Source organism: Acipenser ruthenus, chromosome 15, assembly GCF_902713425.1.
Source record: "Acipenser ruthenus chromosome 15, fAciRut3.2 maternal haplotype, whole genome shotgun sequence".
Classification (NCBI taxonomy): Eukaryota; Metazoa; Chordata; class Actinopteri; order Acipenseriformes; family Acipenseridae; genus Acipenser; species Acipenser ruthenus.
Genome location: NC_081203.1, coordinates 7005654 through 7023915, shown reverse-complemented (window position 1 = coordinate 7023915; position 18262 = coordinate 7005654). Strand labels below are relative to the sequence as shown.

The 18262-nt window shown below is 39.5% G+C and overlaps 1 protein-coding gene across 1 annotated transcript; it reads right to left on the bottom strand.

Moving 5' to 3' along the window:
- Positions 1-72: 72 nt before the first annotated feature.
- Positions 73-15665, bottom strand: LOC117964660 (zinc finger and BTB domain-containing protein 26-like). The gene is made up of 2 exons (XM_034908939.2): positions 15434-15665; positions 73-4545 (listed from the first exon to the last, which is right to left on the bottom strand). The coding sequence occupies exons 1-2, from the start codon at positions 15663-15665 to the stop codon at positions 3335-3337; spliced, it is 1443 nt and encodes a 480-aa protein (XP_034764830.1). The 3' UTR covers positions 73-3334.
- Between the last annotated feature and the right edge of the window lie 2597 nt (positions 15666-18262).

The window sequence follows — 18262 nt, the reverse complement described above, 5'->3', positions numbered from 1 at the left end:
GAGTCGATCTCCAATAGGTCACAAATCACAAGCCCGTAGATCCACACGCTGAGAAAAAAAACACCAGTCAAATACAAAATCAACAGGTTGGATTTTATTTACCACAGGCTAAAGTGTAGTAGACAAGCTATGCAAAAAGTCAAACACTGCCTGAAACGTTTGCACGGTGTAAATGGTCAATTAATTAATAGGCTAAGTGCTTCTTTTGGTTGCCTCGCAGCGCTGTCTCCGTCGTCTAATCAGCATACGATGCCATGCATAATATGAGGGTCGCTATGTTGGGCTAAGTTAATGCAAAAATGTGTACAGGGCAATAATAATTACATGTGCATACATAGTAATCACCAGTATCTAGTCGTGGTCAGTAATTCAGTCTTAGCAGTGTGCAACACCCAGTCGGGAAAAACTCAATTGTGACGTCAAACCAAAACTGAGCACAACTGATTGCAGAATCTGTGCAAACTCAAATGAGATGAGTCGAGATGGCTTGAGTCGGGCTGTGTGCTTCATAAAGTAGAATGAAACCTGCTGAATAATGTTACGTTAACATTTTGAATTGCATACCGCTTTGTAGTATTCTATATACTTAACAAAAACTGACGAATATTGAAAAATGTGACATTTCAAAATCATAAGCTTCTCTTACACAGGTGACTGATTGATTAAATTAAAGGTTAAAGAACCACCACCATTTATTATACAAGGATTTAGTCACACAATTGTTAGTATTATCTATTCACTTTGAACAGACTACATAAAAGCATTGTTGCCCAGTAACAGTACTTGTGACTATTATTCTACCTAGGATCACACCTACAGCAAAGTAAGGGATTAGGTAGAAATAGCAGTTTAAATTTTATTTCACCTACAGCTTTGTAGTACTAGAAACATATGTGAATTATCGAAGTCCTTACACAGTAAAATACATTGGATTTTAATGTCCACAAGGCCTAGTCTGGACTTCACTGAACTTGAAATTAATTATAAAAGCATCCTAATTGTCACAATGAAAGTGATTATCACTAAGGCAGCTTGTACTAATACAGATACAGAAATATGTATCCCTGTTTTAACTAAAAACAATGATCAAATAGGAACGCTCACAACACTGATAACAATGTTATTACGCACAGTTGCTTTGTATATTAAACCATTTTTGTGCAGGTTATTATTTATTTGCTTTTTGGTACTGTATCATATTTGGCAGTTTCAAACCAAGCAGCTGTTGGAGAGTTTCAGGACTAAAACTCTACTTAAGACATGTTAACTAGGGTGCACCAAGTGTACAAGGATATAAGTCTTCATACAATTAAAGGCTTTTATACTAGCCAGGGAGACGGTTGCTTCCAAATACACCTGTGTCATCCTTTAGTTACAGCTATTATATGACAAGTGCTTTGGTCTTTCCTTTTCCAGTCCTTCCTTTAATAAAGGGAGTTGCAGCTTCCACTCAAAAGTCTGATTTCAACCAAATCAGTACTATGTTGTCAATGCCTTTGTGACATTTCTTAATGAAACTGTACTGTTACTACAAGAAAAAAGCTTTGGAATCCCCCATGCATGTGAATAGCAGATTCCACTTGTCATATAAAGCTTGATAATGACTGCTCTACTCTGGCTGAGACCATCCATGTGGTTTGTAATACTGGAATGTGTATATTCCAGAAACAGCTCTGTGCTGTTAAGGCACTGTTCAAAGAGTAAGTAGCTTCAAAGGTTACATCGGCTTGGTTTAAAATAAAAATAAGTCTCACCTTTTTGACTCTCTATTTTGGTAGTACCTTTCGGGCAATTTGGGCTTACATGCAGTTTTCTTTAAGGGAGAGAAATTCTTCAAAAGTTAAAATGACCAAATTGATATAAAAATACGGGAAGGTGTACTTAAGTGTTTGGCAGTGTTCCAATTTGGCCTTGCGGGACTGCCAATATTGTGCAGCTTTCTCGTAAACTGGGCTTACGAGAAGTTTTTTAAACAGCAGCTTCACTGCTGAAGTCTTGTGAACTTGAACTTGAACTAGATTTTGAACTTGTGTCCATGCACTTCCTTTAGCATGAGGAATGCGTGTGATGTGTGTCTGCTACGTCAGTCTCATGTCCAGGGATCCCAGGAATCCGTTTGCTGCTGAATAATGCAGATTTTCTATGATAACACAGATTTTTTAGTTTTACACTTGGGCAGGGTCAAAAAACATGCAAGGTTTTTTTTGTTTGTTTGATAACAACCAAATCAATACAAGTATAATATATAAACATTAACACAGGCAACTTTGCTTTAAATTTATATAAACATACCGGTCTAATAAAACTGCTTCCGGTATTCAAGTTCAGTTTACTTCAGTATTCAGAGCTGTTCAAAGATGCTGAAAACAATAACAATCACCTCTAAAGATTGTGTCAACGAGTTTGGCAAGGGTGAATTTCAGCATCTTACAACTGCCAAAGAACAGCGTGAAACTGTGGTTTCAGATTTTGTCAAAATGTGTGTAAAAGCCGATATTCCTCTGTACCAAGGGGATCAACAGCAGCCTGATGATGAAGACTAACTCGGAGTTGCCCTAACGTGAATATTATTATTTTTTATTTTTATAACAGGAAACTATTTGTAATATGTGAAGTAAAAAAAAAAAAGTGTGTGTTTGTTTTATTGATTAATGGCGCTGGTAAGCTTGTAACTTGCTTAGAATTTGAAAGTGTAACCATTTTTATTTTATTTATTTATTTAGCAGACGCATTTATCCAAAGCAAATTACACGTTACACTGTAATACAAGGTTACAGTTCAAGAATAATTAAAAGTTATAAACTAAAATACAACATAAAGAGACCCAAGAAGTGTAACAAGAACAACAATGAATACTTCCTGTGTTAACAGTTACCCAATAGTACTGTTTGTGTGTCTTATAATGTGCTGGAGAACTCATTTTTAGCCCTTTAATTTTACTCACGGAATAACGCAGATCCCTGCTCACGACAATGGAGAGGGAATCTGGAGTTTCTACACTGCATGTAAACCAAGTCATTGCCACGTGATATGAATGTAATGATGAAGGCTGTTCAGTGCCAGCACTTGGTATTCTTCAAACAAGATTAAAGCAAGTTCAAAGCCACTCAATGACGGCAAACACCATACCATAGCAAGGGAAATGTGAAATCAATTTAAATTACCTATTAAACTACTCACTCTTTAAACCCTCCATATTTACATGCACAATCTGATTCCACACAGGACTGCAAACTTGTGTAAACTGTACAAGTTACCACCATGAGTTTGTGCCTTCTCACATCTGTGACAGCCAGCATTCACAGCAAACAGGTGTGTCTGCTTTGAGTTTCTGCTAATCGCTGTCCACAATGAGTGCATCCACCTTTTCACAGGTGTTCTCCAAGCTGCTCTTCCTGTGAACATCCTTCAGATGCCTCCTCAGTCCTGGTTTATGTGCGAAATGCACTGTGCAGTAGTTACACTTGTGAGGCTTGATGCCTGTGTGAAGGTTAACGTGGTCCTGTAGTGTAGCCTTCTGGCTGAAGGCCTTTTTACAGAGCGGGCACTCAAAGGGTTTCATTCCAGTGTGCACACGTATGTGCCGGGTGAGGTTACTTTTCTGCGAGAACGTCTTGCCACAGCGCAAGCACAGGTACAGCTTGTGCTCTTTCACGTGGCTGATGTAGTTTTCCAGGTGCTGAAAGACTTTGCTGCACTTCCGACAGTAATAGGGCTTTTGCAATATGGCATCGTGCTCTCTGATAAAGTTCTCCGACATCAGCTTGCTGATCAAAGCAGACTGGACCTGGTCGTGTTGCAGACTCACTTCAGCCACAGGGCTACTTGAGGCTAAGCCCTGGAATTCGATTTCTTGGGCAGCGAGCATATAAATGTCTCCACTGACCACCTCCTGGTCAACTGAGTCGTCTGTGGAATAGTCCTGCGTGTTGCTTCCAGAGGTTTCAATGGATGAGGCTAGAGATTTGGAAAAGAAGCGCTTGCATTTGGAGGGAATTATAGAAGGGGGAACATTTTTCACTATATGGGCTCTGTCCTCTGAGTCCATGTCAAATCCATCTACGGTTTCTTGAAATTCATCCCCGTCAGAAGATGGAGAACAGGGCTGTACCTCATTAAAAGTCATCACCCCTTTTATATCTGCAAGTGTTGGGTCAAGATACTGGGACACAGCCTGCGCACACCGTTCTACAACATGACCCATCTGCAGAGCGCTGGCAGCAGTCAGATAGTTCACCAGCTCCTTCACAGGGAACTCCAGTATGCCTGTATAGCAAGAGAGCAGCAGCTGTCTGCCAATTTCTGAGCTTTGCAGGACTGAGATGGAAACCTCCCTTGAATCGTTAAGCAAGAACTGGTCCCGCAGAAAGGGAGATGAGGCCGCCAAGACAACTTTATGTCCCTGGAATGTGAAATTGTGAATCTGTAGGGTGACATCGCAAAAACAGTCTTGCTCCCGCAGTAGGTTCATTTTTTGCAGTAATGAGTTGCCGTGGTTTACAAACTTGAAGTGAAACATTTCTGAACTTGAGCCTCTGAAAAAACCTAAAATGAAAAAAAAGGATATATATAATGAATTAAAATATAAAAGTATATATAATATTATGGGGCTACAAATATTGCAGATACTATATGGCAGGAAATGTGAGTCTGTTGGCATTTGATGTCCTAATACAAAAACCCACCAACATACATGCATCTTGAAATCATTGAAAAACACTAAATTTAGAAGATGTGCTGTATTGTTTCAAGGTGTCTATCCCATACCCCCAAATACAGTTTTTCTATATGAATGTTGTTGTGGCACGCAGGTTTAAAATGACCTACCTAGTAGTATATTGTATAATTGAAATATATTAAGATTGAAATACAGTACACCAAGCACTGCCAGTCTAGTATAAAGAATTATTGGAAGAAGAAAAAAAAAAGTTTATTACTCAAACAAAAGCATTAAGGGACCAAAACAAAACCGCATGTATGTAGACACTAACTCGTCCAAATGTTTTCAAGTAAAAATATCAATTTATAAATTAAATGATATATTTATAAACAATTCCTGTCGTGTTTTGTTTTGTTTAAATGTACGGTGGAAATTCAGGAAGTAAAAAAAACACACACAGAACCATAATTTAATTCTTCATATTTTGTGACTCGAAAAAAAACTATTATTACAGTAGTCGTATCGTAGGTTATGCCTTTTCTGTTGCACGTGTATGAATCTTCGTAATCAGAGAGTTAAGGGGAGGTCATCCACATTTACACGCATAAAGTCGTATCAGTTAGGATGTTTTTTTTTCTTCTTTTCTTTAACCTATATATTTGCTATTCGCTTCAGTTAAAGCATCATTTTCAGATATAATATGAATAACGCTAAATCAAATATACTCACTGCAAAGCAAAATCCACAGGCGGCTTCAGTTGGAGATGTCAAAAATAACTAACATCACTTTTTTTTTTTTTTTTTTTATCTTAAACTGCATTTAATTTATGGTCAATCTTTTGAATTAATAAAATATAACGTTGGTTTAAAAACCCAAATAAATTATTCACAGCTCTTGAAAACATAAACTACAAACCCATTAAGCCGCTTACATTCCTAATTCCTCATTATGTATCTTAAGGATGCTTTTCTAATACATTTTCTAAACTTTAAACGTTTCTTTTTTTCCCCAGTTTGAACAACTAACCTCCTCCGTATCAACTGCAATGTCTGGATAGCTTCCTACTTCCTGTGCATCACAATTGTCACCCGGGTTCTAGCTTGTCAACTGTCTTTCCTTTTTCTTTTTTTTTTTTGGTTGGCGGGTTTTGTATGTCAGCTGCTGCATTTTGTTATTACATACTGACAGTATTAAGAAGATTTTCACAAATGAAATACACTTTATATGACAAACGGGATGTGGCATTTTAAAACAGTAAGTCGTTTGTATTGATGGATCTTGAGTGTATGCATTTTTAATTTTTAATTACATTGTTACTTTAAAACATTATTCAATCATACTACCTGAAACTATTTTTTTTTCTTTTATATATATATATATATATATATATATATATATATATATATATATATATATATATATATAAGAATATATATAACGTATTTTATAGAGTTTCATTGCTCTTTTGTTTTTTTTTACATATTTCGTTGGTTGCTTCACTAGCCCGTGTTAGAAACATTCTATCATGCTTTTGTGAAAGTTATTATTAATAATAATAATAATAATAATAATAATAATAATAATAATAATAATAATAATAAAACCAAAAAATGTTTTAAAGACGTACAGATATCTGCATCAGTATGTGTTCCGTTGGGCAGCAGTGTGGAGTAGTGGTTAGGGCTCTGGACTCTTAACTGGAGGGTTGTGGGTTCAATCCCTGGTCGGGGAAACTGCTGTTGTACCCTTGAGCAAGGTACTTTACCTAGATTGCTCCAGTAAAAACCCAACTGTATAAATGGGTAATTGTACGTAAAAATAATGTGATATCTTGTAACAATTGTAAGTCGCCCTGGATAAGGGCGTCTGCTAAGAAATAAATAATAATAATATAAACAGGCACTGTGTAGTAGCACACATTCTGGGTCGTTTCAAGATAAAATGTCATTAAAAACCATACAGCCCCAGCCTTACGTGTTGTATGTAGAACAGTGGTACTTATTTGTGGAACTTTCAGTCTATTCAAGGTGCTGAAATATTGTATTAAAAACATAGTGAAAACGCCTTAATAGAATAACTGCTTAATAAAACCACTGCCTAGGTGGAACAAAGCCCTGGACTCTTAAATTAAAAAAAAAAAAAAAAAAAAGGACATGATTAAAAGAGCCACAAGTACAGTATACAGTCAATTATCTGAACTAACTGGGACCGATACTCCTTTGCATAATCGATTTGTATGGATAATCTAACAGGTATTAATAACAACTACTGCACCTTTAATAATATATATAATAAAGTTAACATACACAAGTACTTAGTACATAAATACCTACTGATTACAATAAGCATACAAAATTGCAAAGTTTTACAAATCATTAAATTAATGCAATTCAGTAAAACTTTAACACCTACAGTTAAGGTAATGAAATACTGTAATTAAACGTACCATATACCAAACTTTGAAAATCATCAAAGAATACAATTCAGTACAACTTTGACACATTCAGAACTTTAGGAATATTAAACTTCAAAAGAAGCTGTGTGGGTAACACACCACATGTAATTCATCACGTGATTACAGGTGCGTTCGGTTGATTAGACAGTATGGTTCAAATGGACTCTCTTCTGTATGTAGAAAATTAGCTATCCCAGGAGGGAAATGATTGAGAGCAACTCAAATGACCAGCAGATGTCAGTGGTGATTCACTCACTCTGAGGACTAATATCACAACTACTGTCAGGCTGTTACTGCATGGTACATTGCATAATAAATTTCTCCTTTTTCAATATTATCAGTGATACTCTATTTCAGTGCCATTTGAAGGGACTAACACAACAATCCTGCTAAAGTGCATGTAGCTTCAAATGAACACGGCTCGTCTCCACCTTCCAGTTGTACCCTCCTGGATATGGAAGCACATTCAACCTCGATCTGATCTGTAATGTTACAGAATACTGGAGGGACCACATGGCTCCAGGGACAATTCACCGGGAGATTCCAGTGCAATGCATTCTAGAACTGGTACTTCTGCACCTCCTTAAGAAAGTAAAGGTACCTGAATATTAAAAACTGAAAAAATCCCTGTGAATCTGGAGACATGTGGTGACCCAAGAGTAAACCACTCAGTCGTGCGAGCTACAGGCCATTTGACATTTGTTTGGATTGGCAGTGCCCCATTGGAGGCAACATACTTTATATGAAACTATTAACGTCAACGGTTTCTATTTAAGGTCTCTGGTGGCTACATTTAGTTTTGGAGTAGATTTTCATAGCTGGAAGTGCAAATAATTATGAAATTCCTGGCTTAACACAGAGGATAAAAGTCTTATTAAAATACAAACCTTCAAAGGCCTGATCCTTTAAATATTTGTTTTGCTACCATACCAATGGGTCATACATCACCCAAACGCCAACATAATGACACATTCATAGTAAATCCCCTTGGCTTTTGTTGAATGCCAAAGGTATAATCTAGTGTACCCTTTCAAGCTGTGAGATATTTATTGTGCTGCATTATCTTAATGTGTCTTTGGAGAAAATACGATTGATCGCTATTTAGCATCAGAATCACACATTAAACAAAAGGCTACTACAGAGGCTGCTGAACAGAATGTAAAATAAACAGCTTTCAGAAAACAAACTGGAAAGTCAGCCCAGACAAAAAGTATTCCTGTCGGCAACTTAAATCAGTACTACAATGATCTAGCACAGTCACCTCGCTTCAACCTGCTGCTTACTTTTTCGCATTTGGAATTTTAGACCCGAATAGCCACGTTTTCGTTGTTTTGACTCAGTACTAATAAAAAATAAATTATTGGATGGGACAAATAACATGACAACGCACGTGCTGCATACATTGTCTTTATTAAAGTATGCCAGATGTACTTGTGTAACTGAGTTTTTGGGCTGTTTCTAATTGATTTCCACATCTGTATAACTTGGCAAAGCTTTGCCTTAACTTCCAACCTATTCAGTGGATGCAGACGTGCAGTCTCAATGTATGGGCAAGTCAACTGCAGGGGGATGCTGCATACTCGCCTTTAACAAATGACAGCACTCTGTTTTAGTAAGGAAGCAAGTACCGCTATCTGTAGGCTTTATAGTGTTATGAAATACTGTTTAAACAGGTCTGCGAAATGTCCTCCAAATCCTAATTTTATTCCGCAACATTCCTGTGAAAAATACGTAAATTTACCGCGATTTAAGTAGACCCTTACTTATGGGATGTGGTTTTTTTTTAGGCCTTTGGCCATGACACCTGTTCCATGGACTAGACAATTATCCCACACAGTGATTATACAGGCCAGGCCCTGTCACATTTGCCCAGTGTTTTTAACTAAACACTAAATACATTACATCACTCATTCTTAACCCAAACAATATATACAATAATAACTTAAAACCATTACTTTTAAATCATAAATAAACACACAATCAATTTGCAAGCAGGGCTTTTCTACTGCCCTGCCACAATGTCCTTGTAGAGAACTTGACTAAAGTGGTCCACATTGAAAAGGTTTTGTTGATCAACACTGCAAGGCAACCAGGCAAAATCATATAGTGGGAACCTGGCTGGGCGGCAGAGTGTGTGCTATGGGGGGGGGGGGGCCCAAGTTGTTTTGGGGGGGCACATTGTGGAAAAGATCACCCAAGTCAAATAATTTGCGCCGCAATATGACTCTGCCTTCAAAATACACTGATTATAAAATGTCACATACTGCCAGAAAAGAGGGACAAAGGGGGTTACTAATGGGGCGGTATTATTGGTACTACTTTGTAAAAAATATACAACATTGGAAATGTTCCTGTGTGGCAAGATGGCTTGCAGGTGATGTCAGACCAATAAAAGAGACACACAGTACTGTGGTATGAAGCGCTGATTTGCGAGTTTATTACGCAAATAAAAGATTTAAACAAAACAAAAAACTTCACAAAACAAAAAAAGCATGTTGGCCAAAATAAGCAGACAAACAAACACAGACTTTTAACAAGCATCGTGCTGAGCTGTTATCTTTTGTATTTTTGTTTCTCCCAACTCTCTCTCCCATTCTTTCCACACTGAACACCCAAAACGCAGACTGAGAAATACATTCTGATTTTAAGCAACTGTGTTGGGACTTGATTGCTAATCATTCAATCTGGCCCCGGCACAGTCTGCATGTGAAATAATTGTGACTTCACCATGCCCACATACCAACATGCATTTGAAATCACCCGTGCTACATAACCCACACTATACAAAATAACCCAGGGGGGGGGTTGCCCCATCCTGAAATTATGCATATTATGGTTTTATTGTTGTGTATAAATACTTTTATCGATGATTTATTATAGATTTGTTTTGATTTGCATGTCTCATCTCTTCAGACACTAATCAATAGACTGATCAGAATTTCACGTACTGTACATCCATCACTCTAGTTATAATCTTGTTAGCAGCTAGTTACAGCTTTCAAGTATGCATGTTATTATTTCCATATTTCTACTGCGGCAAAGGCAGAGTTTTATCACCTAAAGAAAATGTCCAGAGTTTGTCGTTTTCTGTCTCCCAGGGATGCAGAGATCCTTGTGCATGCCTTTGTAACCTCTCGATTGGATTACTGCAATGCTCTTTTTGCTGGTCTTCCTGCTCGTTCTTTGAATCATCTTCAGATGGTGCAACATGCAGCAGCAAGGGTCTTGACAGGCACTAGGCAGGCAGAACATATCGCCCTGGTCCTTATGCGTCTGGAGTGGCTTCCTGTTCATTCTCGCCTTGCCTTCAAGATTCTGTTGCTGACATACGAACCTTTGCATGGTCAGGGCCCTAGTTACATTATAGACCTTCTCAGCCCTTACATCCCTAGAAGACAGCTCAGATCGTCAAACTCTGGACTTCTAAAGCCTTTGGTTCCAAGATGTGTTTTTCTTGGTAGGCGTAGTTTTACCTGTGTTGCCCCTTCTCTCTGGAGCTCTCTGCCCTGTTAATTCATGTGAAGTTGGAGTTCACAGTTCTGAAAGTTTTCTGCTGCATTTAATATTCGTATTTAGAAAACCCAAAGACCATGAGGGAAAGCTGTAGATTATATGCAAACTGACAGCTGTCTTAAAACATGACACATAACCACATGTCAAAATCACAAGGTGGATGATGCCTACCAGGTATGTGCCCTACCATAACAGCCAAATCCATTTGTACTAAACCCTACCTACGTCAAAACAAATCATTTCCAGTGTTTACCTACAGAAATTTGGCAAACATACAAGTACAGGTGATTGTAGTTATGCCTGGAACTCACCTGTTATTTTTTTAATAGACAGTTCTACCTCCTTAATTCAATAACCGACCGGTTTCTCTTATAGAAGTGGACCACAATATATTTGCACAGTGATTTTGAGTAAGTATAAAGAATAAAACAGTCTAAAACGGTGTCGTGTTTCAAACTTCATTTCATTCTTCAAACAAACATTAAAAATCATTCTTTAAATAACTTTTAATATTACTACATATACTACCATTGATAGTTTTCTAGGTATTGATAGAAAGCTGAGAATGTATCTCCCAGTTGATTTACAACTTAATGATGTGTTAATATAAAATATCATAATGAAGATGATGTTGCTTTGATAGATCCATCGGAGGTGTTTCTTGTAAACACTGCAGGGTTTTGTGAAACAAAGGCGTGATGTATGCAATGTTGTGCAGCCTGTGCAGGATGACAGACATGTCATATTGACAGTAATATGGCAGGTGTATTTCTAGTTTTGTCCAGGTCTGGACTTTCATTAATTACCCGGTTGTCTACTGTAATTCTTCTATTATGCAATACAGTAACAGTAGTCTTTCTTGACTTGGCTCAGGATTAGTCAATAACATAATGATAGTCAAGGTGCTGGCAGAAAATTTTACATCCAGCGTACCTCCTATGACCCATAAAAGTACTTCCAGGGGTATGTGTACCCCCTGTTAAGCCCTATAGTATCAATACACAACAGTTAATCTCAGTTAACAATGAGGGTAACATTCTACCGTAGCCCCAAGGTTCTAAGTTGCGGAATTCATTAAGAATAGGTGATTAGCAGTCTGGGAATGTATTTTGAAGTAAAGAGTGAAACTGCTAAATAAGCTTTTAAAGTGCAACATCTCACTGAAAAACAAGAAAATAGCTTTCTATGAATTAGCCTGAACATTATACGAGCTTAGTCACGCTAATGGGGATTCATAATGGGACACACATGCCAAAAAAATAAGTTTTCAGAAATAAAACTTGTTTTTATAAATAATGTTCTAATCCAGAATAGAAAGTTTATGATGGTTTAACAAAGTGACCCCCACACCCAATGTATTGGGGGGGGGGGGGGGGGGGGTATTGTTATCAAATTATTACAGCAGTATTTTTTTGGGGGGGGGGGCGACAGTGCCACCCACAGAAATATCCAGGCCTGGGACCAGTTTTTAAGTCAGACAACCCCCCCCATATTCATTTTTCCTCTTAGCTGTAACAAAAAAAAGGCATCCATGCCCGGGCTCTGGACAAAATTCCTAGTTGGATCCCCTAGGCACTTTGTTTTTGCATACCTGCATTATGTCTAGACCAAATGCAGCCAAAGTTAAAGTCTTCACATATTTGCATAAAACATTTTCCTTATCTCTGTGTTATCAACAATATCAAGATGAATCAAATATAGAATAAGTGTGCCTCTGTGTGTCTGGAGAGAAACAGGGAAGGTTCTTTAGTCTTATCAATTTATGTGGTGTATCATGTCCTTTTCTCAGAAAAGCAAGACAATTCCTATTGATGTCTATGTTGTTTCTGCAGGAAGCTGTGAAAAGATCTGTATGCTTGTTTACACCACAACATAAAAATAAAGAGCAGAACATTTCATTCACCATTCTTGTGTTACAGTAAACTGTGAAAGAAAGCCAGCGTGCCTACACATACAGGGCTAACTCGTGATCATGCACTGTGTTATTTAAGGGATAATGGCATTGCTGTGGTTGTAATAATGCCACTATATACATAGCATTCTTTTTAGTGAGATCAGTGCGAGGGGCGGCTATAGCGGAAAAATGTGGAATAAAGCGGTGGTAATAACCAGCCAATCCCAACAATGATCTCACCTGGGCTTTCGTGGTAGGTATCGGTGAATCCAACAAAGCCTGGACTTTTGAAACCAGCGGTTTCACTCTACCTTTACCCATTATGAAACCTAAATATTTAGTTTCTTCTTTTCCAATAGCACACTTTGCCATGTTCGCTGTGAGCCCCGCCTTCCTCAGAGACTGTAAGACAGCTTCTAATCTATTCAAATGTTCTCTCAAGGAAGAACTATAAATGACTACATCATCGATTTATGCAGCTACATAATCCCGATGAGGTTGCAATACCCTGTCCATCAGTCTCTGAAAAGTAGCAGGCGCTCCATGAAGTCTGAACGGCATAGTACAAAATTGAAAAAGACCATCTGGGGTTGAAAATGCCATTTTCTCACGAGAGGCTTTCGTTAATGGAATCTGCCAGTATCCTTTCGTCAGATCAATAAGAGTAATAAACCGAGCTCGTCCCAGCTTGTCTAAGAGTTCATCTACCCGAGGCATGGGATATGCATCAAACTTTGAGATAGCATTCACCCTCCTAAAGTCGATACATAACCATAGTGACCCATCTGGCTTATCTACTGGTAAAATTGGGCTACACCACTCCCGTCCCGGGAGCCCGGGTTATTCTATATAATAAGTGCCCAGATACAGAAAAATGCGGAAATATCACTGGTCGTCCTTCCTGCACTCCACCTCCCTCCAAACAGAATCTCTCCGACTTTCTGGAATGCGAAACGGTCTCTGTCTAACTCTCAGACCTGGCGGAGTGATAATAGCATGTTAAATCAAATGCGTTCTTCCAGGCACATTAGAAAACACATCACTGAACATATTGATTAGATTGCTTACCTCTTTGTGCTGATCAGGAGTTAGTTGTTCCCCCATCGGGACCTCAATTACTGACACTGGCTCAATTGAGGGTCCAAAGTCTTCCCCCTCCTGTGTGGGAGATATAAAATGGACTTCCCTTTTCTTTCCACAGTTTGAGGAGATTAACATGATAAATTTGATTTTCTTTCTGACGACCAGGCTGTCGGATCTCATAGTTAACTTTTCCAACCACTCAAATAACCTCAAAGGGACTCTGCCATTTAGCAAACAACTTAGATTCCGATGAGGGAAGCAACAACAACACTTTGTCTCCAGGTCGAAAGTTCCTAATTCTTGCATTTTTACTGTAGTTTTGCTGTTGTTTCTGCTGTGCTGCTTTGAGATTGTCATGCGCCAATCGACCGACTAATTCTAAACGATCGCGTAACTGTAACACATATTTCACTATATTTTTAGACTCTTTTGACTGTTCTTCCCAACCTTCTCTTATGAGATCTAAGATACCCCACGGCTGCCGACCGTACAAGAGCTCAAACGGAGAAAACACAGTTGAAGATTGTGGTACCTCACGAACTGCAAAAGAGCATACTTTTCAAAGTCTGGTTAAATCGTTCAACAAGCCCATCCGTTTGAGGTTTGAATTGAACAGATTTTCAATAATTTGTACAGTTGCTGAATACAGCCAGACATAAAATTAGTGCCCTGATCAGTGAGAATTTCTTTCGGGATTCCCACCCTAGAGAATATTTTTACCAATTAATTTGCTACAATCTCTGCATTCATAGAACGTAAGGGAACAGCTTCTGGATATTGTGTTGCATAATCCACTATTACCATAATATACCGATATCCTGACTCTGTTCCCTCCAGAGGGCCTACCAAATCTACACCAATCCTTTCAAACTGTACCCCAATAATTGGCAGTGGGACTAGAGGTGCGGGGCGAACTAACTTAGGGGCAGCTAATTGACATTAGGGACACTCAGATACATCCTTCCGCACAAGACCATAAATCCATGGCCAATAAAACCGGGCCAGAATTCGTTCCTTGGTCTTTTCAGTTCCTAAATGACCTGAAAATGGGATATCATAAGCTAATCTTATGACTTCCGACTGAAATGCCCAGGAACCAATAAATGTTTTACGAGTTGTCCCGTCCCGGGAGCCCGGGTTATTCTATATAATAAGTGCCCAGATACAGAAAAATGCGGAAATATCACTGGTCGTCCTTCCTGCATATCCTTCCCCTCAACATATCTAACCTGTTTCCAAGCATACTGTAACGTGGGATCATTTTGCTGTTCATATCCCAGGTCAATATCTCGGTCTTTTATTATGTGACCTTCCACATCAGTAACCTCGCAGCCCCGGTCACACTGAACACCTACTCCCTTACCCTGCCATTTATGAGATTGGTTTACCATTGAGTCAGACCCCTCCCCTTGTCGTCTCAGACTTCTCTCATATTTTTCCACCCGGCGCTCTCTTTTTGTTTTTCTTGGGCAGATTTTAGGGTTAAACAGGTCGGATTGCAACAGAAAAATTTTGCCAATTGTTTTCTCCCGTTGCTTAGATTGTCCCCTGGTAGAAACTAAAATACGATCAAAAAATGGCCAGTCTCTTCCCAGGAGAACAGGGTATGGTGCTACAGCCACTTTAGCGTAAGTTGAATAATCACCTACAGTAAGTCTAACTTTAGTGGTGGGATAAGCCCGAGTTTCTCCCAGGATACCCGATCCAAGAGAGCTTGTTGAATTAATGTTTGTGCACACCCAGAGTCCGCAAATGCGTAAGTACTCTTATCCCTGACCTGTACTCTTAATTGATAAGGGCCCTCCCGACATTCCCCAGCGTTCTTACTTGTTACTTCTGACCAGGATCTTTTAGCCATGCCCACCTCCATTATCGGACAATTCCTGGCAATGTGTCCTGGCTCATTACACCGGTAACAGACTGGGGTAGGAGGCATCAACGGAGTCAATTTGTCCTGCGAGTCAATGACCGGCAGGTTAGGGGTTTTTTCTCTCGCCCAAGATGGGGCTAACCTCGGCCTCCATGGTCGAAAGGTCTGGCTACCCCCTCTGGGCTTCATCGACTGGTGGGGTCTGAGACGGCACCTTTGTTCGCGTTTTCATATGCCTCCGCCAGGATGATGGCATCCCCGAGAGTGGTAGGTCAATTCCTTTTAATCCACTCTCGATTTCCTGGCGGTAGTATAGACGCGACTGGGTGTGTGTTCTTCCATCCCCTTGGACAGCTGGTATTCCCAGAAGTGGCGCTGGTATGTTTCCTCCGTGATCCCGAGGCATGAGAGAATGGCTTCCTTCACCTTGTCATAATTTGTTGCCTCTGTGGCCATCAATGCTCGGTAAGCAGCCTGTGCCTCCCCTGTTAAACAAGGCGCTGATTTCATAGCCCAGTGTTCTTTAGGCCACATCGCTGCTTCCACCACTCTCTCAAAGGTGATTAAGAAAGCCTCGGGATCATCCTCCGGAGTCATCTTCTGCAACTTTGGTTGCGCTGCAAACATCGGGGCAACCGCTGTCTCCGATGTTGATGGAGGTGTTTTAATTTTCTCCACCAGCTGTCCAAAGAACTGGGTGAGCTGTTCCTCATTTCTCTCTCCTCTCGCTTCTCCTCCCGCTCCCTAAACATTGCCAAGACTGTAGCTGGATCCATATCCCACTCTAACACCACGTGTGAGGCATGTGAGTATTAATGGAATGTGAAGACAGCAATTTACGTGCAACCAAATATTTTTTTTATTATTATTTTTAGTTACACGGAAAAAATAAAAAAATGGTGTGAGGGAGGGGGTGATGGAATAAATAACAAAAAGAATGGAGGGTTCGTATTTCCTCAGTCCTCTTCACGATATCCTGGACATGAAAAGGGATAAAAACAAAAGAGCCGTTATTGTATATTCCAAACATCGTGATAAGAAATCAAACAAATCAAAACAAACTGTACTGTGTCTCCCTCAAGCCCAATAACCCCGCCTATGTTTTCAAGGACCAACCCGGAACACAGTAGCACGTTCCCTTTAGTATGCAAAGCCCCGCCCCTGTAGACAGTGGAACACCAATCCCAAACTGACAAGTGTCCTTACAACTCACTTGACTCAAGTGGCCGGGATTTACATACTCGCACTTCCGCCCCTCACCAAGGTGACTCCCCTCATAAAGATGACTTTCGGCATGGTCACGAGACCTTGGTAAGGGAAGTCCTGAGTTAGCTTGATGCCTTCTACTGTTGGGAGGCTGAATTACAGACAGAAACCCCTTTGACTCATCACAGTGTCATTAATTACTATGCACTTGACTTGCCTGACCTCAGCACCACGTTACTGGATCCTCAGCCGATGCACTATCCTTGCACGATTGCACTACTAATATGTAATTGTAGATATAACCTGTTGCATCCTATTTCATATTGTATTTTAGTAGTATTATTTGCACTTACTGAAAACTATACTATAAATATTAATCTTGCATTGTAACCCTGTACTGCTCTGTCACACCTGTAAGTCGCCTTGCATAAAGGCGTCTGCCAAATAAATAAAAAATAATAAATAATAATAATAGTGTCATCTCTCAGCTGTGAGTAATATTAGAATGGCTGACCTCCATTCAAAAAGCAAAGAGAGCAGTGTAAAGGTTTATTCCCCAATGCAATTCAAAACGCCTACAGAAACAGTGGTAGCTTTAAATTTAATTACATTTTTTGTTTTTTATTTATATTTTTTAATTGCCAAAAAATGTATAATAATAAATTACTTAATAGTAACAATACAGCATTTATACAGGCTTATAACAATGCAAAAAAGCACTTTGCCATCATTAATCAGTTTAAATGATATTGAAATGTATTCAAATGAAGAAAAGAGCATGGAATTGGGCGAGGATCCGAACTTTAACTCTACCTCCTGACCTGGAAGGGAGCTAAGTAAGGTTGGTGGTACGCCTTCACAGGGATTGGCCGACTCGCTGGTAGGGCGGAACCAGTAGTTTTGTTGAAAGGGTGTAGCTGTAAGACTGCTGAGAAGCTCTGTTGTGATCAGCTGAGGTGCAGGTGCCGATTGGAGAGAGCGTGGCGCTCTACTGATCATGGGGAGGGGTTTAGCAGTACAAAGGGGACACAGCTATGTGAGTACAGCCCCTTACGCTGATACAGTAATCACACTGGAGCGTTGTTTGTTTGTTTGTTTTGCTTTGACAGGCGAAGTATTGATCAGGAGTTGAAGCTTTGGAGCCAGCACGAGCACCTGCACTGCCACCTCACCTGACCGTGTTTCAGCAGCAGAGCCTGCACTTCCACACCCCTCAACTGTTCTTGTGACTCGGTACTAATAAAATAAATATTTAGATGGGACAAACAACATGACATGACAACTGCATATAGGACCTTTATTAAAGAATGCTAGATGCCCTTGGTTAAACGAGTTTTGGGACTGCACATCTGTATAACTTGGCAAAGCTTTGCCTTACACTTCCAACCAATTCAGTGGATGCAGACGTGCAGTCTCAATGTATGGGCAAATCTTCACACCACAGAGACAGAGAATGTCAGCAGCAACTGCTGGGGGATGTTGCATGCTTGCCTTTAACAAATGACAGCACTCTGTTTTAGTAAGGAAGCAAGTTCCACTATTTTTCTTTTTATAGTGCTCTGAAATATTATTTACTTAAG

Excerpts from the sequence above, each read along its gene's own strand:
- LOC117964660 (XM_034908939.2), bottom strand. The coding sequence starts at position 15,665 with ATGAAGCCCAGAGGGGGTAGCCAGACCTTTCGACCATGGAGGCCGAGG. Across the intron at positions 4,546-15,433 it reads ATCCTGGTCAGAAGTAACAA|GTTTTTTCAGAGGCTCAAGT; the intron begins GTAAGAACGCTG and ends TTTTCATTTTAG.